Below are 22059 nucleotides of genomic sequence, written 5' to 3'. Positions count from 1 at the left end.
AGTAGGGATCAATGCGCGTATTGCAAGGAAGAAGGGCATTGGAGGAACGAATGTCCGCAAAGAGAGCAGTACGAGAGAGACCAACCCAGGGCAGGCTACGGAAACTTTAGAGGTAGAGCGAGAGGTAGAGGAGGCCCCGGAGGGAGTAATGGTTATAGAGGGAGTAATGGGAACAGAGGAAGTGTTAGGGAAGACAGGTATATTCCAGCAGCGCAAAGGTCCCGCGATAGAGAAGGTAGGGACTTTGTAGGATTGGCTGACACTGTCATGGAGGACTATTGATACTGACCGGGCTCCATCCCCCTTGGTCGAGCGGAGCCTATGGTCGATGTATCAATAGGGGGGAAAAGGAGTGCGTTCATGATCGACACTGGTGCTGAACATTCAGTGGTGACTAATCTAGTTGCTCCTCCATCTGGAAGGACTATTACTGTGATAGGAGCAACTGGAAGAAGTGCTGAAAAACCGGTTCTTAAAAGTCGACTCTGTACATTGGGAGGCCACGTAGTAAAACACCAATTCCTTTATATGCCTGAATGTCCAGTCCAATTGCTGGGACGTGATATGCTATCAAAATTACAAGCGCAGATTACGTTCCTACCAAATGGAACAACATCCTTAAAGTTTAATGGACCTTCAGGTATTATGACTTTATCCGTACCAAAGGAAGAAGAGTGGCGACTTTATACAGTGTTGACTAGCCAAAACCCTAGGAGTGATGAGACATTGTTTAACATACCAGGAGTTTGGGCAGAGAACAACCCACCAGGACTGGCCCGCAATATTCCACCAATAAAAATTGAACTGAAACATGGGGTTTATCCAGTGAGCCTAAGACAATATCACATTCCGCAGAAGGCTAAGAAGAACATCCAATCCTATCTGGATAAGTTCATACGGTATGGTATCCTAAAATTCTGTACTTCCCCCTGGAACACCCCATTGCTGCCTGTTCAAAAGCCCGGTACAGATGAGTATCGACCTGTACAGGACTTAAGAGCAGTCAATGATGCGGTTGTTAGCATACATCCAGTTGTACCCAATCCATATAACCTGCTTGCTTTAATTCCGGGCGGGGCTACTTACTTCACAGTCTTAGATCTCAAAGATGCCTTCTTTTGCCTCCGAATTGCCGCAGAAAGCCAATGTATTTTCGCTTTCCAATGGGAGAACGCTGTAACGGGCTCAAAACGCCAAATGACTTGGACAAGACTGCCCCAAGGGTTTAAAAATTCACCTACCCTATTTGGTTCAGCTCTAAGTCAAGATCTACTGGATTTCGAGTCTATCCCAGGAGAATGTGTATTGTTACAATATGTAGATGACTTGTTGATAGCAGCAGTTACAAAAGAAAAATGTCAGCAAGCAACGCACGATCTACTACATATTCTCTGGAAGGCAGGATACAAGGTGTCCAGGAAGAAGGCTCAGTTGTGTTTGCCAACTGTCAAGTATCTGGGATTCCATATCTCTGAAGGTCAAAGGATTATGGGGCCAGAGAGAAAAGAAGCTGTCTGCCAAATACCAATACCCAAGAATAGAAGACAAGTGCGAGAATTCTTGGGGGCAGCAGGCTTCTGTAGGATATGGATTCCCAGCTATGCGATACTGGCAAAACCTCTGTACGCAGCCATCAAAGGTACAGAGCACGACCCCTTCTTATGGACCCAAGAACAGCAAACGGCATTTGAAGATGTGAAGAAGGCTTTGATGAGTGCCCCAGCATTAGGTCTACCTGATCACACACGACCATTCTACTTATATGTACACGAGCAAAGAAGAATGGCTGTGGGAGTATTGACACAGTACTTGGGATCATGGCAAAGACCTGTTGCCTACATGTCTAAGCAACTGGATGCAGTGGCCAGCGGACTTCCACCTTGTCTAAGAGCCGTAGCTGCAGCCGCCCTGCTAGTAGCTGAAGCCGATAAACTCACTCTGGGTCAAGAACTTTATGTACGAGTCCCACATGCAGTACAGACGTTGTTGGATTACAAAGGAAATCATTGGTTTAGTAACAGCCGTATGACCAAGTATCAAGCAATGTTGTGTGAAAACCCAAGAGTGCATTTAGAGACTGTAAACACCTTAAATCCAGCTACCCTTTTGCCGCAACCTACTGAAAGTCAACATGATTGTTTGGAAGTAATGGATGAAGTATTTTCAAGTAGACCAGATCTTCGTGATTTTCCCATCCAGAACCCCGATGTTCAATATTACACCGACGGCAGTAGTTATGTGAAAGAAGGGATCCGCTATGCAGGATATGCAGTGACAACAATAGACAAGGTGATAGAAGCTCGGCCACTGGCGAAAGGAACATCAGCACAAAAGGCAGAATTAATAGCACTAACACGAGCGTTACAATTGGCTGAAGGTTTAAGAGTAAATATCTATACGGACTCTAAGTATGCGTTTTTAACCACTCATGCCCACGGAGCTTTGTATAAAGAAAGAGGACTACTGAATTCAGAAGGCAAAGAAATCAAGTACGCAGCTGAAATCCTACAACTATTGGAAGCAGTGTGGGAGCCGAAAGAAGTCGGTATCATACATTGTCGAGCGCATCTGAGAGGAGATGGTGATGTAACCAAGGGAAATCGGATGGCAGATAGTGCAGCTAAGCGTGCTGCTGAATCAGGAAGACAGGAGTATGTGGGGCATATAGCTGCTCTTATACCAACTCCACTGTCCCAATGGACTCCAGTTTATACAGCTCAAGAAGAGGAGTGGTTAAAGACTGAACCGGGAAAGTATTTGGAGAACAAGTGGTATCAGCTAGAAGATGGAAGAATAGTCATACCAGCATCACTAGCGGTAGAAATTGTCCAAAATTATCACAACGGGACACATTCTGGGAGAGACAGTACTGAAGAATCTCTCAGGAAACATTTCTACATACCAAGATTGTCCAACTTGACTCAGGCCATTGTACGCAGATGTGTAACGTGTGCTAAGAATAATGCAAGACAAGGACCAGTAAAGCCACCAGGAGTCCAGTTTATGGGGGGACTCCCCATGTCCGATCTACAAATAGACTTTACAGTAATGCCTAAATCGGGTGGACATCGTTACCTGTTGGTAATTGTGTGCACCTATTCAGGCTGGGTAGAAGCATGTCCTACTCGTACAGAGAAAGCAGGAGAAGTTGTAAGATTCCTGCTACGAGAAATAATACCCCGATATGGACTACCCTGTTCTATAGGATCGGACAATGGTCCAGCTTTTGTTCATCAGTGCCTACAACAACTGACTCATATGCTTGGTATAAAGTGGAGGCTTCATACTGCATATAGACCCCAGAGTTCTGGTAAGGTAGAGAGAATGAATAGAACTATAAAGAACCAGTTGGCTAAAATGTGTCAGGAAACCCAACTTAAGTGGAACGTTCTCTTACCCATAGCTTTATTGCGAATCCGCAGTACCCCTACCAGAAGGATGGGCCTCTCTCCTTTTGAAATCATGTATGGGCGACCACCTCCCGTACTTGGTAACTTAAGGGGGGACTTGAGTCAGTTGGGAGAAGGAATTACCCGGCAGCAGGTTGTAGAGTTGGGTAAGACTATGGAGGAGGTACAGAAATGGGTACAAGATAGATTACCTGTGAATATTTATCCCCCTGTTCATAGTTATCATCCAGGAGACCAAGTGTGGATTAAAGAGTGGAATAATGTACCGTTAGGGCCCAAGTGGAGAGGTCCTTATGTTGTTCTTTTGTCTACCCCTACAGCGATAAAAGTAGCCGAAGTAACTCCGTGGATACATCACTCCAGGGTTAAACCAGCAGCAGTCGATTCTTGGCAAATTACAGCAGATCCAGAGAATCCCTGCAAGATCCGGTTGAAACGCACTACTCAGTCGGAGTAACGAGGAATTATTGTGGATTACAAATTTTATTGTTACAGGTGTGAGTGAGAAGGCCATAATAAAGCCTGTCCGCTTACCAACACATAGTGTATAAGCCAGGAAAGTCTCGAAGGGACACCTGTGAAGACGAGCAGAACTCCATTCCCTGCAGCCCTCACATCCTGGAAGCTGAGGTTCCATCGCACGGACGAAGACTGAGGATGACGGCGAAAGATGTGCTTTTGATTGTGTTTATTTATATGTGTTTTTATATTCAGGAAGGTAGAGGTACCGACACTCCTAGCTGTGAGGTATGCATTAAGACTACGAGAACAGGTAACCATATTTCCCAAACCCTAATTTGGCATTCACAATACGAATGTAAAGGAGAGGTATCAAGATGTAGATACCTAAATATAGACTATAGTGTGTGCCATTTAGGAGTAGGAGAACCTAAGTGCTTCAGTCCAGAGTATCAACCTCGTACAATTTGGTTGACTCTCAGGAATGGAGATCCTCAGGGGACCCTAATTAATAAGACGGTGTTAGAATCCGTACATTCTTCGGGTGTTCTGCTATTTGATGCATGTAAGGCGATATCAAGTGGTAGAAAACCGTGGAATGTATGTGGGGATCTTAGATGGGAGAGGACGTATGGGTCTAATGATAAATATATTTGTCCCAGTAGTAAAAATAAATATGTGAGTCCTAGATGCCCCAATAAAGACTATAACTTTTGTCCATATTGGTCTTGTGTGGGGTGGGCGACTTGGGGACAGACAGTAGATAAAGACATGATAGTGACTAAGTTGCCGACTAGCCCTTATTGTAAGTCTATGGAATGCAACCCAGTCCATATACTTATTAATAACCCCGACAAGTTCCTAGATAAGTATGGAAATTTATTTGGGTTTCAGATATACGGGACGGGTTTAGATCCTGGGACATTATTGTTTATAGGAATAGAGACTGATACGGTATCCTCCCAGACTCATCAAGTATACCATTCCTTTTATGAAGAGATGAGTATAGATAATAAGATCCCCCATAACGCTAAAAACCTGTTCATTGACCTAGCTGAAAGTATTGCCGGTAGTCTTAATGTTACCAACTGCTATGTGTGTGGAGGTACTAACATGGGAGACCAATGGCCTTGGGAAGCAAAGGAGGTAATGTCCGGTTCTGAGGCAGTTGACCAACTAATATCTACACAAGCCGATTATCATTTGAGTGTTAGAGGTAAATCTGAGTGGAGATTAAAGACCTCCATCATAGGTTATGTTTGCATAGCAAGGAAAGGAATAATGTATAATACTTCTGTAGGAGAATTAACTTGTCTAGGGCAAAAAGCTTATGATGATGATACTAAAAATACAACTTGGTGGTCGGCTTCAAATGTCTCAGAACCATCTAACCCGTTTGCTAGATATGCCAGTTTAAAGGATGTGTGGTTTGATTTATCCATCACATCTACCTGGAGAGCCCCAGCAAATTTGTACTGGATCTGTGGTAAGAAAGCCTATTCGGAGTTGCCACAGGACTGGGAAGGGGCATGTGTGTTGGGTATGCTCAAACCATCCTTCTTCTTGTTACCGATTGAAACAGGTGAGACTTTAGGTGTTAAAGTGTATGATGTGAATCATAGGAAGAAAAGGGGACCCTTAGAGATAGGCACCTGGGAAGATAATGAATGGCCTCCCCAGCGTATCATAGATTATTATGGGCCAGCCACGTGGGCAGAAGATGGTACCTTTGGTTATAGAACCCCAATTTATATGCTCAACCGTATTATAAGATTACAGGCGGTGGTTGAGATTATTACTAATGAGACCTCACAAGCACTCAATCTTCTAGCGAAGCATAATACCAGGATGAGGACAGCAGTGTACCAAAATAGATTAGCCTTGGATTACCTTTTGGCAGTAGAGGGAGGTGTATGTGGGAAGTTTAACCTGAGCAATTGCTGTCTTCAAATAGATGACGAAGGGCAAGCAATAGCTGAGCTTACTAGCCATATGGTTAAACTAGTGCATGTGCCTACTCAGGTATGGAAAGGGTACAATCCAAGTAGTTGGTTTGGTAGCTGGTATGAGTGGTTTGGAGGGCTTAAGGCAGTGGTAGGTGGAGTCCTACTGATTTTACTGTTGTGTCTACTCCTACCGTGTCTTATACCCTTAGTAGTTAGGTCTGTGCAAAGCCTGATAGGAAGTATAGCAGAGAGGAAGGCTGCTGCACAGATAATGGCGATATATAAGTATAAGGCTCTAGATCAAGGAGAACCAATGCAGGAAGATGAGTGTTAAAAGATTCACATCATAAGATAAGTCTGGTCTGGTTCATGGTAACCTGAGGTATATGCAAACCAAGGTTAAGTGATGCCTCAAGTAATTGTGAAATATCAGAGGCATCAAAGGGGGGAATGTGATGTAATTCCAGTAAAATACAAGTTTAGCAGGCTAAGATTGCCACAAGGCATATGTATGTATATGTGTTTGTAGTATCAGTTAGTTAATTACACGTAGCTAAGATACTGTTATCACTGTACTGACCAGGTGCAGGAATGTAAGAACTGGAATTACGCGTCCCTCTCCTTTGTATCAGATGAGCCACGTGGTTAGACCGGATGGATGAGTTTAGACTCTATTTATTAAATAGGTTAAGGGTATGTGTGGGTGTAGTTAATTGTGGGAGGAGCTACAGTGCTATATAAGGAATGTACTCTATGTATTCAGTACTCAGACTTTGCTGTATTTTGGTGATGCTAGTCCCTCTGAGTCCCGATCGGTGATCCAATAAAGAATCTCTTCCTTCCTGAAGAAACCTGTGTCCATCTCTCTGTGCTTGGCTTCCGTCAGTTTCTCCGGTATCAACATCACAAGTACATTAGTAAAATTGTAAATTTGTCAATGGGCGTTCAGTTTATTCAATTTGTGGAGGAGCTGAAAATTGTATTTGAATTTGTGATGAGCATTAGGGAATACATGAAATGCTATCTGGCAGGTAGCCAATAGCCTACTCTCCAGCTGTTGTGGAACTACAACTCCCATAAGGCCTTGAAAGTTTACAGGATGACCATAGAAAGTAGGGTTTTGTTAAAGTTCACAAATAAGCTGATGATGAACAAATACCATTTTATGGAGTGTCTGGTTGTAAGCAGCTTGCAGTGGTGAGAACTCTACAGATATGTGGTACAAAATAGGAGTCTTGATCATTGAAATGTTTCAAGTGCTGTAGTGTGTAATTCATTAGTGGGTAATCGTTCCTAAAAAGATAAAATATTTGTAAACCAAGGAAACAGAAAGAAGACAGGCAGTGGGTTGGTGAAGAAGGACAACTAGAAGCCAGGAAGGTGCATGTTTAGATCAGACTGGTAAACACTAGCTTTGGCATCGATCTCGAAATTCAGAAGACAGAACTGTAACTATACCAGTTCTGCAAAATATGGAAGCGTAAAAGGTTTGTATCCTTGAACAGAAACCTTTACATGCACTCTCTTTTTGATCTTGTTTCATAAGCAAGCATCCATTGTTTTAAACAAATATTAATCTTTACAGACAGTGAACAGAGTGGCCTAACCCCTGGTTAGAATGTGAAATAAACAGAAAGGAATTACTTACAAGGTCTCTAATTAATGTTAACTGTACAGTCCTAGTACATAGATTAAATAGAACAATTAAGTTTACCCAGCGGCTCATTCTCTCTCGCCACTGCTCTGCTCCGCCGCAGGGAGATTGTCAGTGACAACATTGTTCCCTACCTGTCCAGCAAAAATAGGTGCACACGTAGCAGTTGCACCAATCACACTGTGCAATCTTCCAATGGAATGCTTTCTTATGGAAGACCTTCACTTCCACTAAACAACCCAGGCAGCTAAACATTATGGTCACATATGGTCACCAAAACAACTTTAGCTTAATGAAGCAGTTTTGTTGTATAGATCATGCCCCTGCAGTCTCACTGCTCAATTCTCGGCCATTTAGGAGTTAAATCACTTTTTTTGTTTATGAACCCTAGTCACACCTCCCTGCATGTGACTTGCACAGCCTTCCTAAACACTTCCTGTAAAGAGTCATCTAATGTTTATCCTTCCTTTATTACAAGTTCTGTTTAATTTAGATTTTCTTATCCCCTGCTATGTTAATAGCTTGCTAGTTCCTGTATGTGATTAAAGTTCAATTTAAAGAGCAAGAGATAAAATTGTTGAAGATAAATTACATGTGATTGAAACTGAAACCAGGTTTTTTTTGTGCAGGCTGTGTCAGTCAGAGCCAGGGGAGGTGTGGCAAGGACTGCACAAACAGAAACAAGGTAATTTAACTCCTAAATGGTAGAGAATTGAGCAGTAAAACCTGAGACGCATGAGCTATACACTAAAACGGCTTCATTAAGCTAAAGTTGTTTAGGTGACTATTGTGTTCCTTTAAGCTTAAATTATAACTAATAAGCTTAAACTACATGTGGTTAGTTAATTTTCTTTCAATTTTGTGTAGTTTTCCTGCAGTGCTGTAAAATGTTTTGTTGTTTTCAAGAATGTAACCCAGGCTCCTTAGCCACCCCTCCCACCCCCCTCACATTTTAGCATGTTCTTGATTTCCAGTCTCTAAAAAGAAACATACTTTTTGCAGCCAATGAAAATAGAGGCATGTCTTATTTAGTGCAAGGAATGCTCACAGCACACACTACACCACAGAGACAAGTCTATAGCTCATATGTGCTCCTCTCCCTTCCTCCCTATAATACAAGTAATAAATTATCCTTCAGCCCCGGTCAGCCAGCCTCCCTACCCAGAGTTAACCACTTCCCTGACAGCCAACCTCCTAACAAACATTAAACCCCTTCCCTGTCAGTCACAGTCAGTCCCTCCCCTGTCAGCCAACCTCTATACCCACAGTTAACCCCACTCCCTGTCAGCCAACCCCACAGAGAGAGAGAGAGAGAGAGAGAGAGAGAGAGAGAGAGAGAGAGAGAGAGAGAGAGAGAGAGAGAGAGAGAGAGAGAGAGAGAGAGAGAGAGAGAGAGAGAGAGAGAGAGAGAGAGAGAGAGAGAGAGAGAGAGAGAGAGAGAGAGAGCGCTCTATATGTATTTTTAAAGTTTTTCTGTGTCTTTATATTGATTTATTTATAATAAACATATGACACTGTATGATATCTAATGTGGTGGGGAGATGTTTGTGTGTGTGATTTAGAAGTTCTAGTGTCTGGGGGGCGGGGCCTGACAGCTAAGATGGCCGGACGTGTTTCTTGAGAGCTCCTGCTTCAGCGGGCAAACGAAGGCGCATCCTGCAAAAAATACCCACGCTGGCAGCACACAAAGACCCACACGAGGAGCAGGACTGTACGAGGAGCACAAAGATACCAGACATGTCTCACTGCTCACAACGGGCACACGGACCGGCCACGTGGCCTACAATGGAGCGGAGATTAGGGCCTGGGGGAGACGGCCGACCCCTTGGCGCGATACCTGCTCACAAGCGAGTGCTGACTACTGCCCTGCTACCCCCCCCCCCCCCCTCTGGACCGGTGGGGGACATCCCGGTCCCCGCTGGGGACGGTCACCCCTGCAAAGCGAACTAAACAGGCAAACTTAATGCTGTAAGAAAACGAGATGGCGGAAACGCAACCAAGAGGGCGGCACTGGCACACTCAACGCCAAAAAGCACTCTCATCCAGCCACCCAAGCACACCCAGGAGTTTCTTGCCCGGCTATACCACAGCCTACGGACACAGCTCCACTCTAAGAGCCTCTACCTCGCCATGAAAGCAGCAATGGCGTGGATCCGGCCGTCTACACGGCGACGCCTGAGCGGTAATATACCACGGGCCTCCGGGCCGACATACAGCCGGAGAAAGGGCCGGGAAGCAAAGTGGCGGGAAGGGGAGGATGGGCCCCCAAACACTAACACCCCGCCTCGCACGCACCGAGGTGAGACCGCAGGGCCCACTCACCACACAGCTACTCCAGAAACCGACTACCACAGAAAAGCGACCCCACGAACAACGACCCGAGAGCTTCGACCTCATGCCAGCGACGGACAACTACGGAGCACCCCTCCGAAACGAAGAGAGGATGGAGCTCTACAAAAGGCACCGGACATCTGGGGAATGGTGAGACCGCCCTACGGAGGGGACGAGACCAAGCGAGACGCCGGGCACAAACCGCACATCGCATTGCAACAAATATGCACGCAGGCGCCCACGAGAGCACTAAGGGACGATGTAATTTTACCAAGCCGAGGTATTGGCTGACAGTACCGCATACACTCGAGCAAAGACTTGTAGTTACAACCCAGTTTACTGGTGCTAAGAGAGACACTGCTGTTAAAAAGCTAACAGAGTAAATGTTTTGTTTTCGCTTTTTAGTTATGTTCGGTTAATTATAAGCTGTCTGCCTTTACCTAATATTGTCTAACTCCACTTAGCTGCTGGTGACGCAGCCTACCCTAGTGGTGCCTTGCTAATTATTGGTGACCCCCACTAGTACCCTACTGATCCCAATGCCCAGTATCCCTCTAGCCATGAGAGTACACTGCTCCTATCCTACCATTAGGCTTGGCAACCTAATCCGTCCAGAAAAGGGCAACCGCGCAACCCACACTAGACACAACTGACCTGCGAAAGATGCTGGCACTACAGGGTAGGCCCTATCTGGATTAGTTTAATTTACGCTGCCAGTTCAAGTTATAACTCAGTTGTTCTTATATCTATCATCGAGTTACCTCACCATATGGCACATACTAGACAAAACCCTACTCGAGGTTACGCTCCTGTTTAAATATTTTTTAAAATATTCAGTTACACTCGTTAGTAACACATGAAACGCCAATATACTAAACCTGTGCAAATATAGGATGTCTTTATAACTGCAAGGGCAACCAGCTCAGTCACACCCAGCAATCTATGCACGAGTATCCCTGCCCAAGCGCTTCCCACCTTACCTGAGCAGCATCCATCATACTACAGCCTCACAGCGAGGCAATACCAGTGCGTGAATAATCATATCAAGCTAAATCGTGATTATAATTATAAAATTGTGCATGCATTAACATACCCCACTTCTGTTTTCAAATGTTTCAGAAAAAGCTTGAGGATTGCCTTTGGGGTACCTCAGGCGTGTTGTTATCTTTTTTGCACGACAAAAATAAAGAATTAATAAAAAAAAAAAAAAAAAGAAGTTCTAGTGTCTGAATACTGAGGAGCCCGAGAAGGCTTGGGCAGGCATTGTGGGCATGCGTTGAACTGAGTGAAGAGGTGCCATTACTGATTTTCATAGAATCCCTGGAGAATGGCCATTGGTGGACAGTCTGGCTGAGATACAGGAAGCAGGGAGAAAGCAAAGGGGGGATGACATTAAATCAGAGAAGGAGCAGAAAATCCAATTTTACACTATATAGGGGCATTTAGTAACAGTAGGTTTACTGTTGGGGCAATGCATTTTTTTACCCATACAGTTTCTTTAACCATCTGTTGATCTGATCTTTTGCAGTCTATTATACTCTGAGTAGACTATTACCACACTGAAGCAAAGTATTAAGGCAATACTTCATTACTTTGCACATGTACCAATGTGCCAAGATAGCCATTCTAAACTACAGTGCATGCTTTTATTTATTTATTTATTTTTTAAATAAAAACTTAAATGATATGGTCCAAAGTTAGTAATCTTGTATACCACCTCAGAAAAGCATGTACTCAAAGAGTTTCTAGTGTTTAGCTATCTGGGTGGAATATAAAACTAGACTGGTGGTCTATACCATGAATCTTTGACTGCAGGGTAGTAAAGAATGTGTTCCCTCCCTCGATGGTAATAGCACTCCCCACAGATAGGTGTAACCTGCCAATGCTGAACCAATAACAGAACAAATCAGGCAACTAAAAGTATTTAAATAGAAAGCAAAAGCATTCCAAAAGATGTACATAAAAAGGGATTCTATAAAGGGACATTCCAGCTTGGAGCGGACACCCTAATTTTCTTTTACTTTTCATGACAAGTACAACTTAATCTGAAATTGATAGAGAAATCAAATGTAATCTATCCATTGTGCTAGCAGAATTGCCAAGACATATCTAGATTTCTCTAAAACCAGAGATTAAAACCCCCCAAAACTTTCCACCCTCCTGTCAGTCAGTTCAGTCTGTGCTGATCTGCACATATATAAGAATGCTTTGCTCTGCATGTCTGATATCATGGATACCCTTCTCTGGATGTCTCTCCTGATTGAATTTAGCCTAAGGGAAAACAATTTCTGCAAGTGGAAGGAAGGAGGAAGGGAAGGCTTTGTGTGAGAGAAGCACCAGCAGTGGAGAGAAAGAGCCAGAATGGTTTTGGAGTAACCCTGAATCATGTGACATCTATTCCATTGTAATGCGCTGCTAAATAAGTTGGTGCTATATAAATAGGCATACCTAATATTTTCTAAAAACTTTTGGACGTCAATTTCCTGTAAAAAAAATAAATATATTTGTATAAAACATGACAACTTCCAATATTGCATACAAAGCAGGATATCTTATCTTATCTTACCCTGTAATATGCATGCAAGTTGTCCATATGCTTTGAGTCTTTCGTTAACGTCCAGATACTACAAAAGGACATTTGTGGAAATGTTATCCAAATGGATGTTTTAGGATTTACCTGCTATGGAAAGAGCAGCATCAAAGCAGCCGGCACGGTAAGGTAGATTAAGTCCATCGCACACCATTACTTCATAGCCATGATTTCGTGCAGAATCCGCCAGTGGAAAACAATAGTCACATCCCACTTTGAAGGACTTATTGTTGATATGAAGATATTTTCCGTTTCCACATCCTTTTTGCAAAGAAACAGATGGCAATTATCTGTAACTGGGAACGAGAAAGAAAAAAACAAAAAAACAAACACAATCTTGGAAATAGCTGGCTTAAACTTTCTAACAGCTTTCAGTGATCTAAGAATAGCAAACAATACCTGTAATTGGCATTTTAAATCGGTTTCGCAGTTGTGTATCTTTCAGAGGGATAATAATTATTTTTAAAGCTGACTCAGGTTGACTGTGTTGGAACTTTACTGAAATTCTAACCCAGTCAAAAGATATACTAAGACAAAGTAGCTTTAGTATTTTTCTTTCACTTGACACTGGTCAGAGCTACTGCTGTCATTTCCCCAAGCAGTCACCAGTTTTTTCAATGGATGATCCTGTGGTCTCCTCCATAGACCTCAACGCTATACTCTCGCAAATATGCAGGAGTACAGCAGTGACGTCACCTCCTGGCAGCTGAAGTGCCATGAGCAGATGGATGGCGATGGACACAATGGACAGTTTCAGGTTAGTAAAGCTCACCTTTACCAGGCCACCGAACCCCCAGTGGCAATTTCACCATTGTGATCTTTGCAAATTCCCCTGAAGGTGATAGATCCACTTTAAACATCCCTTTGCTTTTTCAATATTTGTGTTGGAGCACAAAGCAGTGAAAGCGAAAAGAACAAATATAGAATGATGGAAAATTGGGAGAATGGTCACAGAAAAGAACTTGGTCAAAGAAAGGAGGCACTAGGGATGAGTGGGGTAGATGGCAGGACTGAAACAGAAAAAAAAAATACATTGAAGACAGAATCTATTAGACAGACAAAGAGGAATGAACAATGTGGAGGTACTCTTACAACAAAACACATTACACAAAACTAAGTTCAAGAACTGAAGATTGTCTGAAACCCCTTTCACAGAGACACAAACTGATATCTATAGTCAGTTGCATCCATCTACCGTCAACCCACATTTTTATTAAATTTAGATTAACAAGAAGTGTCTTCTACTCCTAAAGGACTTTGAAAAGAAACGGAGTTACATTAGGCTGTAAATTTGTATATAAGGTACCAGACTATTAAAAAAAAAAAAAATTGTATTTGCACTAAAGAACACCACTTAAGAGGTTATTTTGAGCAGTATGGAAAGATTGAAGTTATCGAGATTAAATATGGATAGAGGCAGTGGCAAGAAAAGGGGTTTCGCTTTTATTATAGTTGATGATCACGAGTAAGTGGACAAAATAGTCATACAGAAATACCATACTATCACTGACCACAATTGTGAAGGGATATTGTGAGGAAAGCTCTATCCAAGTAAGAAATGGCAACTGCATCAGCCAACCAAAGAGGACATGGTGGTTGGTGGAAGAAGTGGATTTGGAGGCAGTTAAAACTTTGGAGGAGAACGTGTTGGTGGTGGCAACTTCAGTGGCCATAGAGGTGGAAGATATGATGGATGCAATGGTTAGAATGGCTTTAATGATGGTGGTTATGGGGGCAGCCCACCTTATTTTGGAGGTGAATGTGGCTATGGAGGTGGTAAGGGCTATAGAGGTGCAAAGAAGGCAACTATGGTGGGAGGTGGCTATGATGGATACAATAATGGAGGTGGCAGTGGTGGAGGATATAATGATTTCGGCAACTACAACAGTCAGTCATTTAACTTTTGCCCAGTAAAATCGGGCAATTATGGAGGTCAAAGCTCTGGACCTTATGGAGGATGTGCCTATGGGGGCAACGGCAACGGTTTTGGAAGTGTGAGGAGATTTAAATTTTTCACAGGAAGCAACGCTTTGCAGGAGAGGAGAGCCAGGCAAGAGACAGGTTACTACAAAAGGGGAATCCAGCCAAGCACAGTTGTATCAGGGCACAGCTGCTGTATTTTCTCCAAATATGCAGTTTTGTCCTATAGCCAAACATACATACAGCTGCTCTAAGCACTACTAATTTTTGTGAATTACTTTGTATTAAGTAAACCAAAATCAAGTGAATGATATCCCTCTTTAACCCCAATGTTAGACTGTAAGGACCTTTCTTAAACAACTGCTGACTAGGAAATGACTTTGATAAAGAGGACTGGGCTGATAACTGGGAACATTTTGACAAATTATTTGTGCCACTTTGCCAGAACAAAGTTTTTAAAAACTCTCTTTAGATGGTATGTCACTCTGGTTTCTCTCAATCATATTGGTAGTAATCCATGTTGTGTTGAACCTGTGTTGGAAAATTTGAGGACAGAGAAGGGACTACATACATTTGTGGTAAACAAGCCCTCTAGTTGTCCCCTTTTGGTCTAAAGTCCATCACGTAAGTGAACAGGTAAACCAATTCTAATGGACCAATGTTTTTTTTTTTGCTTTCAAAACCAAGAGTATCATTGAAAACAAACTTAATTTGAAAATTGCTCTGGCTACTTGCTGAATATTGGTTATAGGTCTCCTCTCCTTCAATGGTCAAGGACCCCTTGAGGACCGATGTTCAGCACCGTCATGATTAACATCCCTTTGAGGACTGATGACGGTCCTGAACCGGCATGACTTAAAAGGTGTGTGTGAGGCAGATAGTTACAGCCAATTAATATGTCTGAGCGACACGCGATAGTTCATTATTGGCTGCTGTCAAAGTGGGTGTTACAAACACTCACTTTGACAGTGATCTCTGCCCCTCTCTCCTCTCTAGAGTTTTGAGAGTGAGAGAGACATAGATCAGTTATAGTTTGTTGCCATGAGTGTTCCAGAACCTGTGAAAAAGTGTCAAAAATGTATACAATTCCTTTTTAACCCCTTCCCTGCCAAATCCTGTTACAGCAGTGCATTTGTACTGTCTGTATTTATTGCCAATAAGAGTTATTTTTTGTTAAAAAGTTGTGTATTGGGTAGTTTTAGTCATTTTAGTATAGGGTTAGGTAGACTGTAAAAAATATATAAATATATAATAAGAAATAAAAAAAATAGTGCGTTAGTAGTTTGTTAGTTTACTCCGATAGGTAGGTAGTAGGTAGTGTGTTGTAGGGATGTGCATGGAGAAAATATTCAGTTCGGCATTCCGAAATTCGTGATTTCGGCACTTCTCTTGCAGCCGCTTAGTAGATAACTCCCTAATTCCAACGGTATTAGGGAGCCATCTACCAGATTACTTAGTATTAGTAAATTCTGCCCATACTCGCTGGACTGCGAGTAGGGGCCTGTGGCTGCTCACGGTTATATATATAAAAAAAAAAAAAAAAAAAAAAAGTGTCCCCCCCTCCCGAGACGCGCGAGTAGGGGCTTTTAAACTGAAGGAGGGGGACCTATTGCCTCCCCCCCGGCCCCCACCCCTGAGCGGCAGGGGAGGGGGAGGGGGGGACCTATTGTTCTTCACTCCTGGCCCACACCCCCCGAGCGGCGGGTGGGGGCCCTTAATAAAAATGTAACCGCCCAGGTGACTAGGGGTCCCCAAATCCTCCCAAAATTAACTCCAACCTACGTCCCTCACCCTACAAATAGGTGTGTCCCCCTATTGGTATTTAGGGCCCCCACCCACCGCTCAGGGGTGGGGGCCAGGGGAGAGGACAATAGGTCCCCCCTTATTGTAATTTAGGGCCCCACCCGCCGCTCAGGGGTGGGGGCTGGACAATAGACCCCCTTATTCTAATTTAGGGTCCCCACTCACCACTCAGGGGTCGGGGCCGGGGGGGGGGGGGGGAGGACAATAGGTCCCCCTATTTTACTTCAGGGCCCCCACCCACCGCTCAGGGGTGGGGGCCGGAGGGGAGGACAGTAGATCCCCCCCCTTATTCTAATTTAGGGCCCCCACCCACCGCTCAGGGGTGGGGGCCAGGGGAGAGGACAATAGGTCCCCCCTTATTGTAATTTAGGGCCCCACCCGCCGCTCAGGGGTGGGGGCTGGACAATAGACCCCCTTATTCTAATTTAGGGCCCCCACCCACCGCTCAGGGGTGGGGGCCAGAGGGGAGGACAGTAGATCCCCCCCCTTATTCTAATTTAGGGCCCCCATCCACCGCTCAGGGTGGGGGCCAGAAGGGAGGACAATAGGTCCCCCCCATATTCTAATTTAGGGCTGACACTCAAGGGTGGGGGAGGACAATAGGTCTCTCCCCCCCCCCCCCCCCCCCCCCGATTTTACTTTAGGGCCCCCACTCGCGATTCAGGGGTGGGGGGGGCAATAGGTCCCCCCGCCCCTCGCACGGCACGGGGGGAGGGACGGAAAAAAAAATATATGTATATGTGGGGTGTGATTCAGAGATTTATGACAGATAATAGTGTTACAATGTCACTATTGATACATTTCAAAAAATATATATTTTGAAACAGCAATGTCCTACTTGTACTTATAGCCCTATAACTAGCAAAAAATTAATAAATTTAAAAAAAAAAAGCATGTAAATACTGAGTGTTTTTAAACTCAGGATAACATTTTGAATCTATTTAGCAGTTTGCTTCATTAGCTTTTGTCGATGAGTAAAAAAAAAAAAAAAAAGGTTTTATTCCCCATTTGTCAACATACCGTATATACTCGAGTATAAGCCGAGGCCCCTAATTTTACCCCCAAAAAACTGGGAAAACTTATTGACTCGAGTATAAGACTAGGGTGGGAAATGCAGCAGCTACTGGTAAATTTCTAAATAACATTAGATCGTAAAAAAATTATATTAATTGAATATTTATTTACAGTGTGTGTATATAATGAATGCAGTGTGTGTGTATGAATGCAGTGTGTGTATTGCAGAGCCTTGGTGGGGGGGTGGGCATTTTTATTATATTTTTTAAAATAATAATAATAATAATAATAATAATAATAATAATAATAATATATATATATATATATATATATATATATATATATATATATATATATATATATATATATATTTTTTTTTTTTTTTTTCGTCCCCCCTCCCTGCTTGATACATGGCAGGGAGGGGGCTCTCACTCCCTGGTGGTCCAGTGGCATTGGCAGTTCAGTGGAGGGGGGCTGGCAGAGAGCGCTTACCTGTCCTGCAGCTCCTGTCAGCTCCCTCCTCCTCCGCGCCGGTCCGGTCAGCTCCCCTGTCAGCTCACAGTGTAAGTCTCGCTAGAGCCGCGGGGTCATAGCGACTTGCAGAGGGAGCTGACCGGACCGGCGCGGAGGAGAAGGGAGCTGACAGGAGCTGCAGGAGAGGTAAGTAAGAGCTTCCTGCCAGCCCCCCTCCTACACAGCCCCCAGTCTGTATTCTGGCCATGTAAATTGCCATAATACAGACATTGCCTCGAGTATAAGTCGAGTTGGGGTTTTTCAGCACAAAAAATGTGCCGAAAAACTCGAGTTATACTCTAGTTAGTATATACGGTATTTTATTATTTTTATTTACGTTAATTATATGACATGATACAAATAATGGTATGTAAAGCCCTTCTTGTCCTGAAAAAAACCCAATATATAATTTGTAAGGGAACAGTAAATGAGAGAGAGGAAAATTACAGCTAAACACAAACACCACAAATTGTTAAAACAGCTCTGGTCCTTAAGGGGTTAAAGGATCACTAAAAAGTCACACAGGCCACTGCAGGGGCATGATCTATACACCAAAAACTGCTTCATTAAAGGACCACTCTAGTGCCAGGAAAACACTCGTTTTCCTGGCACTAGAGTGCCCTGAGGGTGCCCCCACCCTCAGGGACCCCCTCCCGCCCGGCTCTGGAAAGGGGAAAGTAGTTAAATCTTACCTTTTTCCAGCGCTGGGCGGAGAGATCTCCTCCTGCTCTCCTCCTCCCCGTCGGCTGAATGCGCACGCGCGGCAAGAGCTGCGCGCGCATTCAGCCGGTCACATAGGAAAGCATTCATAATGCTTTCCTATGGACGCTTGCGTGCTCTCACTGTGATTTTCACAGTGAGAATCACGCAAGCGCCTCTAGCGGCTGTCAGTGAGACAGCCACTAGAGGACATAGGGGGAAGGCTTAACCCATTCATAAACATAGCAGTTTCTCTGAAACTGCTATGTTTATGAAAAAATGGGTTAACCCTAGAAGGACCTGGCACCCAGGCCACCTCATTAAGCTGAAGTGGTCTGGGTGCCTAGAGTGGTCCTTTAAGCAGAGGTTGTCTAGTTGCTTTGAGTGTTTTTTTCCCCCTTGTGCGATTACAAAATTGTTTGAATTTAAGTCTGACATTCTATAGAAACATAGAATGTGACGGCAGATAAGAACCATTCGGCCCATCTAGTCTGCCCAATTTTCTAAATACTTTCATTAGTCCCTGGCCTTATCTTATAGTTAGGATAGCCTTATGCCCATCCCATGCATGCTTAAACTCCTTTACTGTGTTAACCTCTACCACTTCAGCTGGAAGGCTATTCCATGCATCCACTAACCTCTCAGTAAAGTATTACTTCCTGATATTTTTAAACCTATGTCCCTCTAATTTAAGACATGTCCTCTTGTTGTGGTAGTTTTTCGTTTTAAATATAGTCTCCTCCTTTACTGTGTTGATTCCCTTTATGTATTTAAATGTTTCTATCATATCCCCCCTGTCTCGTCTTTCCTCCAAGCTATACATGTTAAGATCCTTTAACCTTTCCTGGTAAGTTTTATCCTGCAATCCATGAACCAGTTTAGTAGCCCTTCTCTGAACTCTCTCTAAAGTATCAATATCCTTCTGAAGATATGGTCTCCAGTACTGTGTACAGTACTCCAAGTGAGGTCTCACCAGTGTTCTGTACAATGGCATGAGCACTTCCCTCTTTCTACTGCTAATACCCCTCCCTAAACAACCAAGCATTCTGCTAGCATTTCCTGCTGCTCTATTACATTGTCTGCCTACTTTAAGTCATCAGAAATAATCACCCCTAAATCCCTTTCCTCAGATGTTGAGGTTAGGACTCTATCAAATATTCTGTACTCTGCCCTTGGGTTTTTACGTCCAAGATGCATTAATCTATATCTATATCTATCAATGCATTAACCCCTAAAGGACCACACTTCTGGAATAACAGGGAATCATGACATGTCACACATGTCATGTGTCCTTAAGGGGTTAAACTAGATCACTTGTTTTCATCCAGTGTGCTGCAGGTCACCTCAAACCTCTAACACACTGACATCACAACAACAAATGTTTGAATGCTCAGTTACATGTAAAATTTTGGATACCATAAGCCAGTCACTAATATAAGTGCCCTCTTCATATAGTTTACATCACGCACACAAGCAAACAGCTAGGAACACTATTATTCATACAGACTTAGGCAGTTATGCACACATTCACATACACACACTGATTAGTCACACTCTCTCCTACCCTGCAGATTACCTCTGCTGGCAGACTTGGCAGGGGTGAGGAGAGGAGTCTTGCATAACCCTGCAGTCTCTGGTCACTACTGGTGGAATCAAGCGAGCTCTGAACGTTTGCTGTAATCCTGCATTCCCTCAGTCCTGCTGCCCTAGGACAAAAATACATCCCCGCCACAGCAGCTCAAGTAGAAAAATTGTTAAACTAATAGAAGAATTATAAACTGTATGTAACGTGGTTTTAGATAATCTAATCTAGACAATGTTTTCACGATTTACCAGTGTCCATATTTGTCAATGCATCTTCCAAATTAGATTAAATGTAGACCAGATTTCAGTCTGTTTGAGCCCAACATCCAGAACCAAAATGATGGAAATATGCAATCAAGTGCTCAAATACAATGGTGATTAAACAGAACTTACAAATTCAGTAATTTCTACCATAAGATTTAGACCAAATTTGCCAATTATAATAAAAGCTATGTTCAAATGTAAAATGCATAAAGGGAGCCCTCATATTCCAACAATGAAATCATAGTTAAAGTATTCAATTTCTGAAATGTGGCACTGTATTAGTCTAATTTAGACTTTAGTAAATAACCTTGAGTTTAATGTTTATTTAGAATCAGGATCCCAAGGAAAGTACATCCTGTATGAAACCAATTAAGGCTGCTTAGGCTTTAATTTATTTCCTGTTGCATTGTTGAATTTCCACTTTTAAATTACAGTTCATATATTTTACAATCATTTAATGTCTCCATTAATCCCCATCAATGTCTTCATTTATCTTAACACCCTGCTTTTAGATTTGAAAAGAGTAATACAAGCGACAAAAGTTCATGAGACGAACATCCTCACACAAATATATAAACAGAACAATAAAATAATATTGAGATATGTAGATAATTTCTCTGTCGCAACAGCCAGGCTAGATTTTCATATTTTTTTTGTGCCTGTCCACCACGAATTCTCAGTGACCAAATCATCCCTGCCATGCTCCAGTTTCCTACAATGCTAAACTACAAATACATTTTCTCATTCTACCAGGAATCAGATATTCACTGCTGCCCTCCTGGTTATTTTCTCAGTGGTCAGACATCCAATGCTCTTCTCCCAGAGTCGTATTTTGTAGCCAGACCTGCATTGCTTCCCTCCCTGTGCTTGAACCGGTTACAAGGTTGGTGTTGCTTACTTCCCAATGGCCTAAACATTATTGCATTCTCTCCCGAGGTTTCCCTACAGCCAGAATTTCATTGCTTTCTCCTGGTGATTCTCCAAGAGGTCAAACCTGCATTGCCATCCTCCTGGTGTCCCGCTTAGTTGCCAGATGGGCACGCTTTCCTGCTCGTTGTTCCTCTCAGTGGCCAGAATTGCACTGTCTCCCTCCCAGTGTAATTCTCAGAGACAAGACCTGCACTGCTATCCTCCATGTGTTATTTTGAGTGGTCAGACCTGCATTGCCAGCCTCATGTGAATGTCCAGATGACAAGGTTGGTATTACTTCCCTCCCACTGGCCAGACCATTACTGTATTCTCTCCCAAGGTTTCTCTTCATAGTCAGACTGGCAATGCTACTCTCACATCAGAGGACCACCAGGAGGTCAGACTAGCATTTAAACCAAATTGTTACAATTTATCTTCTTATCCACCAAAACCAGTTGATTTGAAAATACTATTTCTAGATAACCAATAAACCAGGGTACTGACATTATAAGCTTCAAGTATTGTGGCGGGAGCGCTGCATGTCCGTAAATTGTCTCTCTTTATATTATGTGTGTTCTCCCCATCTTTTTGTATATTGTGCCAGCTCCTCGTTTGGGAGTGCCTCCACGAAGGGAATTCATTCGCTTCACGAGCGGGTACACCCAGATACCCCCATTTAGAATGTTAGTTTAGAACCTTCACACCTCGCAACATAAGTATCAAACCGCTAACCGTAAGGGAAGCAATTAATGGGCGCTCCCCTGGCCGGTCTCCATTCGTACAGAAGTACGCCAGCCAGGGGGGAGCGTTCGTGGATCATTTCCTGACTCGTTCGTTTCCCAAACGAGGACACGCCAGTGCCCCATTAGAACGTTTGCACCAATTAATCAGAACGTTCTCACTTGCATCCTAAGTGTGAAACCGCAATGTAAGTAATTAATGAGTGCTCCCCTCGGTGGCCGC

At 43.3% G+C, this 22059-nt stretch overlaps 1 protein-coding gene and 1 pseudogene across 1 annotated transcript in view; one reads left to right on the top strand and one right to left on the bottom strand.

Annotated features, from left to right (window-relative positions):
- The window catches only part of LOC134571253 (probable tRNA methyltransferase 9B), a 48302-nt gene that overhangs the window by 6796 nt on the left and 19447 nt on the right, over positions 1-22059 (bottom strand). Inside the window, exon 3 of the mRNA XM_063429428.1 lies at positions 12478-12651. Within this exon, the coding sequence (XP_063285498.1) occupies positions 12478-12651 (174 nt within the window). The remainder of the gene's footprint in view (positions 1-12477; positions 12652-22059) is intronic.
- LOC134600952 (heterogeneous nuclear ribonucleoprotein A1-like) lies at positions 13061-14564 on the top strand (annotated as a pseudogene).

Source organism: Pelobates fuscus, chromosome 1 (genome assembly GCF_036172605.1).
Source record: "Pelobates fuscus isolate aPelFus1 chromosome 1, aPelFus1.pri, whole genome shotgun sequence".
Classification (NCBI taxonomy): Eukaryota; Metazoa; Chordata; class Amphibia; order Anura; family Pelobatidae; genus Pelobates; species Pelobates fuscus.
Note: the sequence above shows the minus strand (reverse complement) of the source record. Positions and strands in the feature narration are given on the sequence as shown.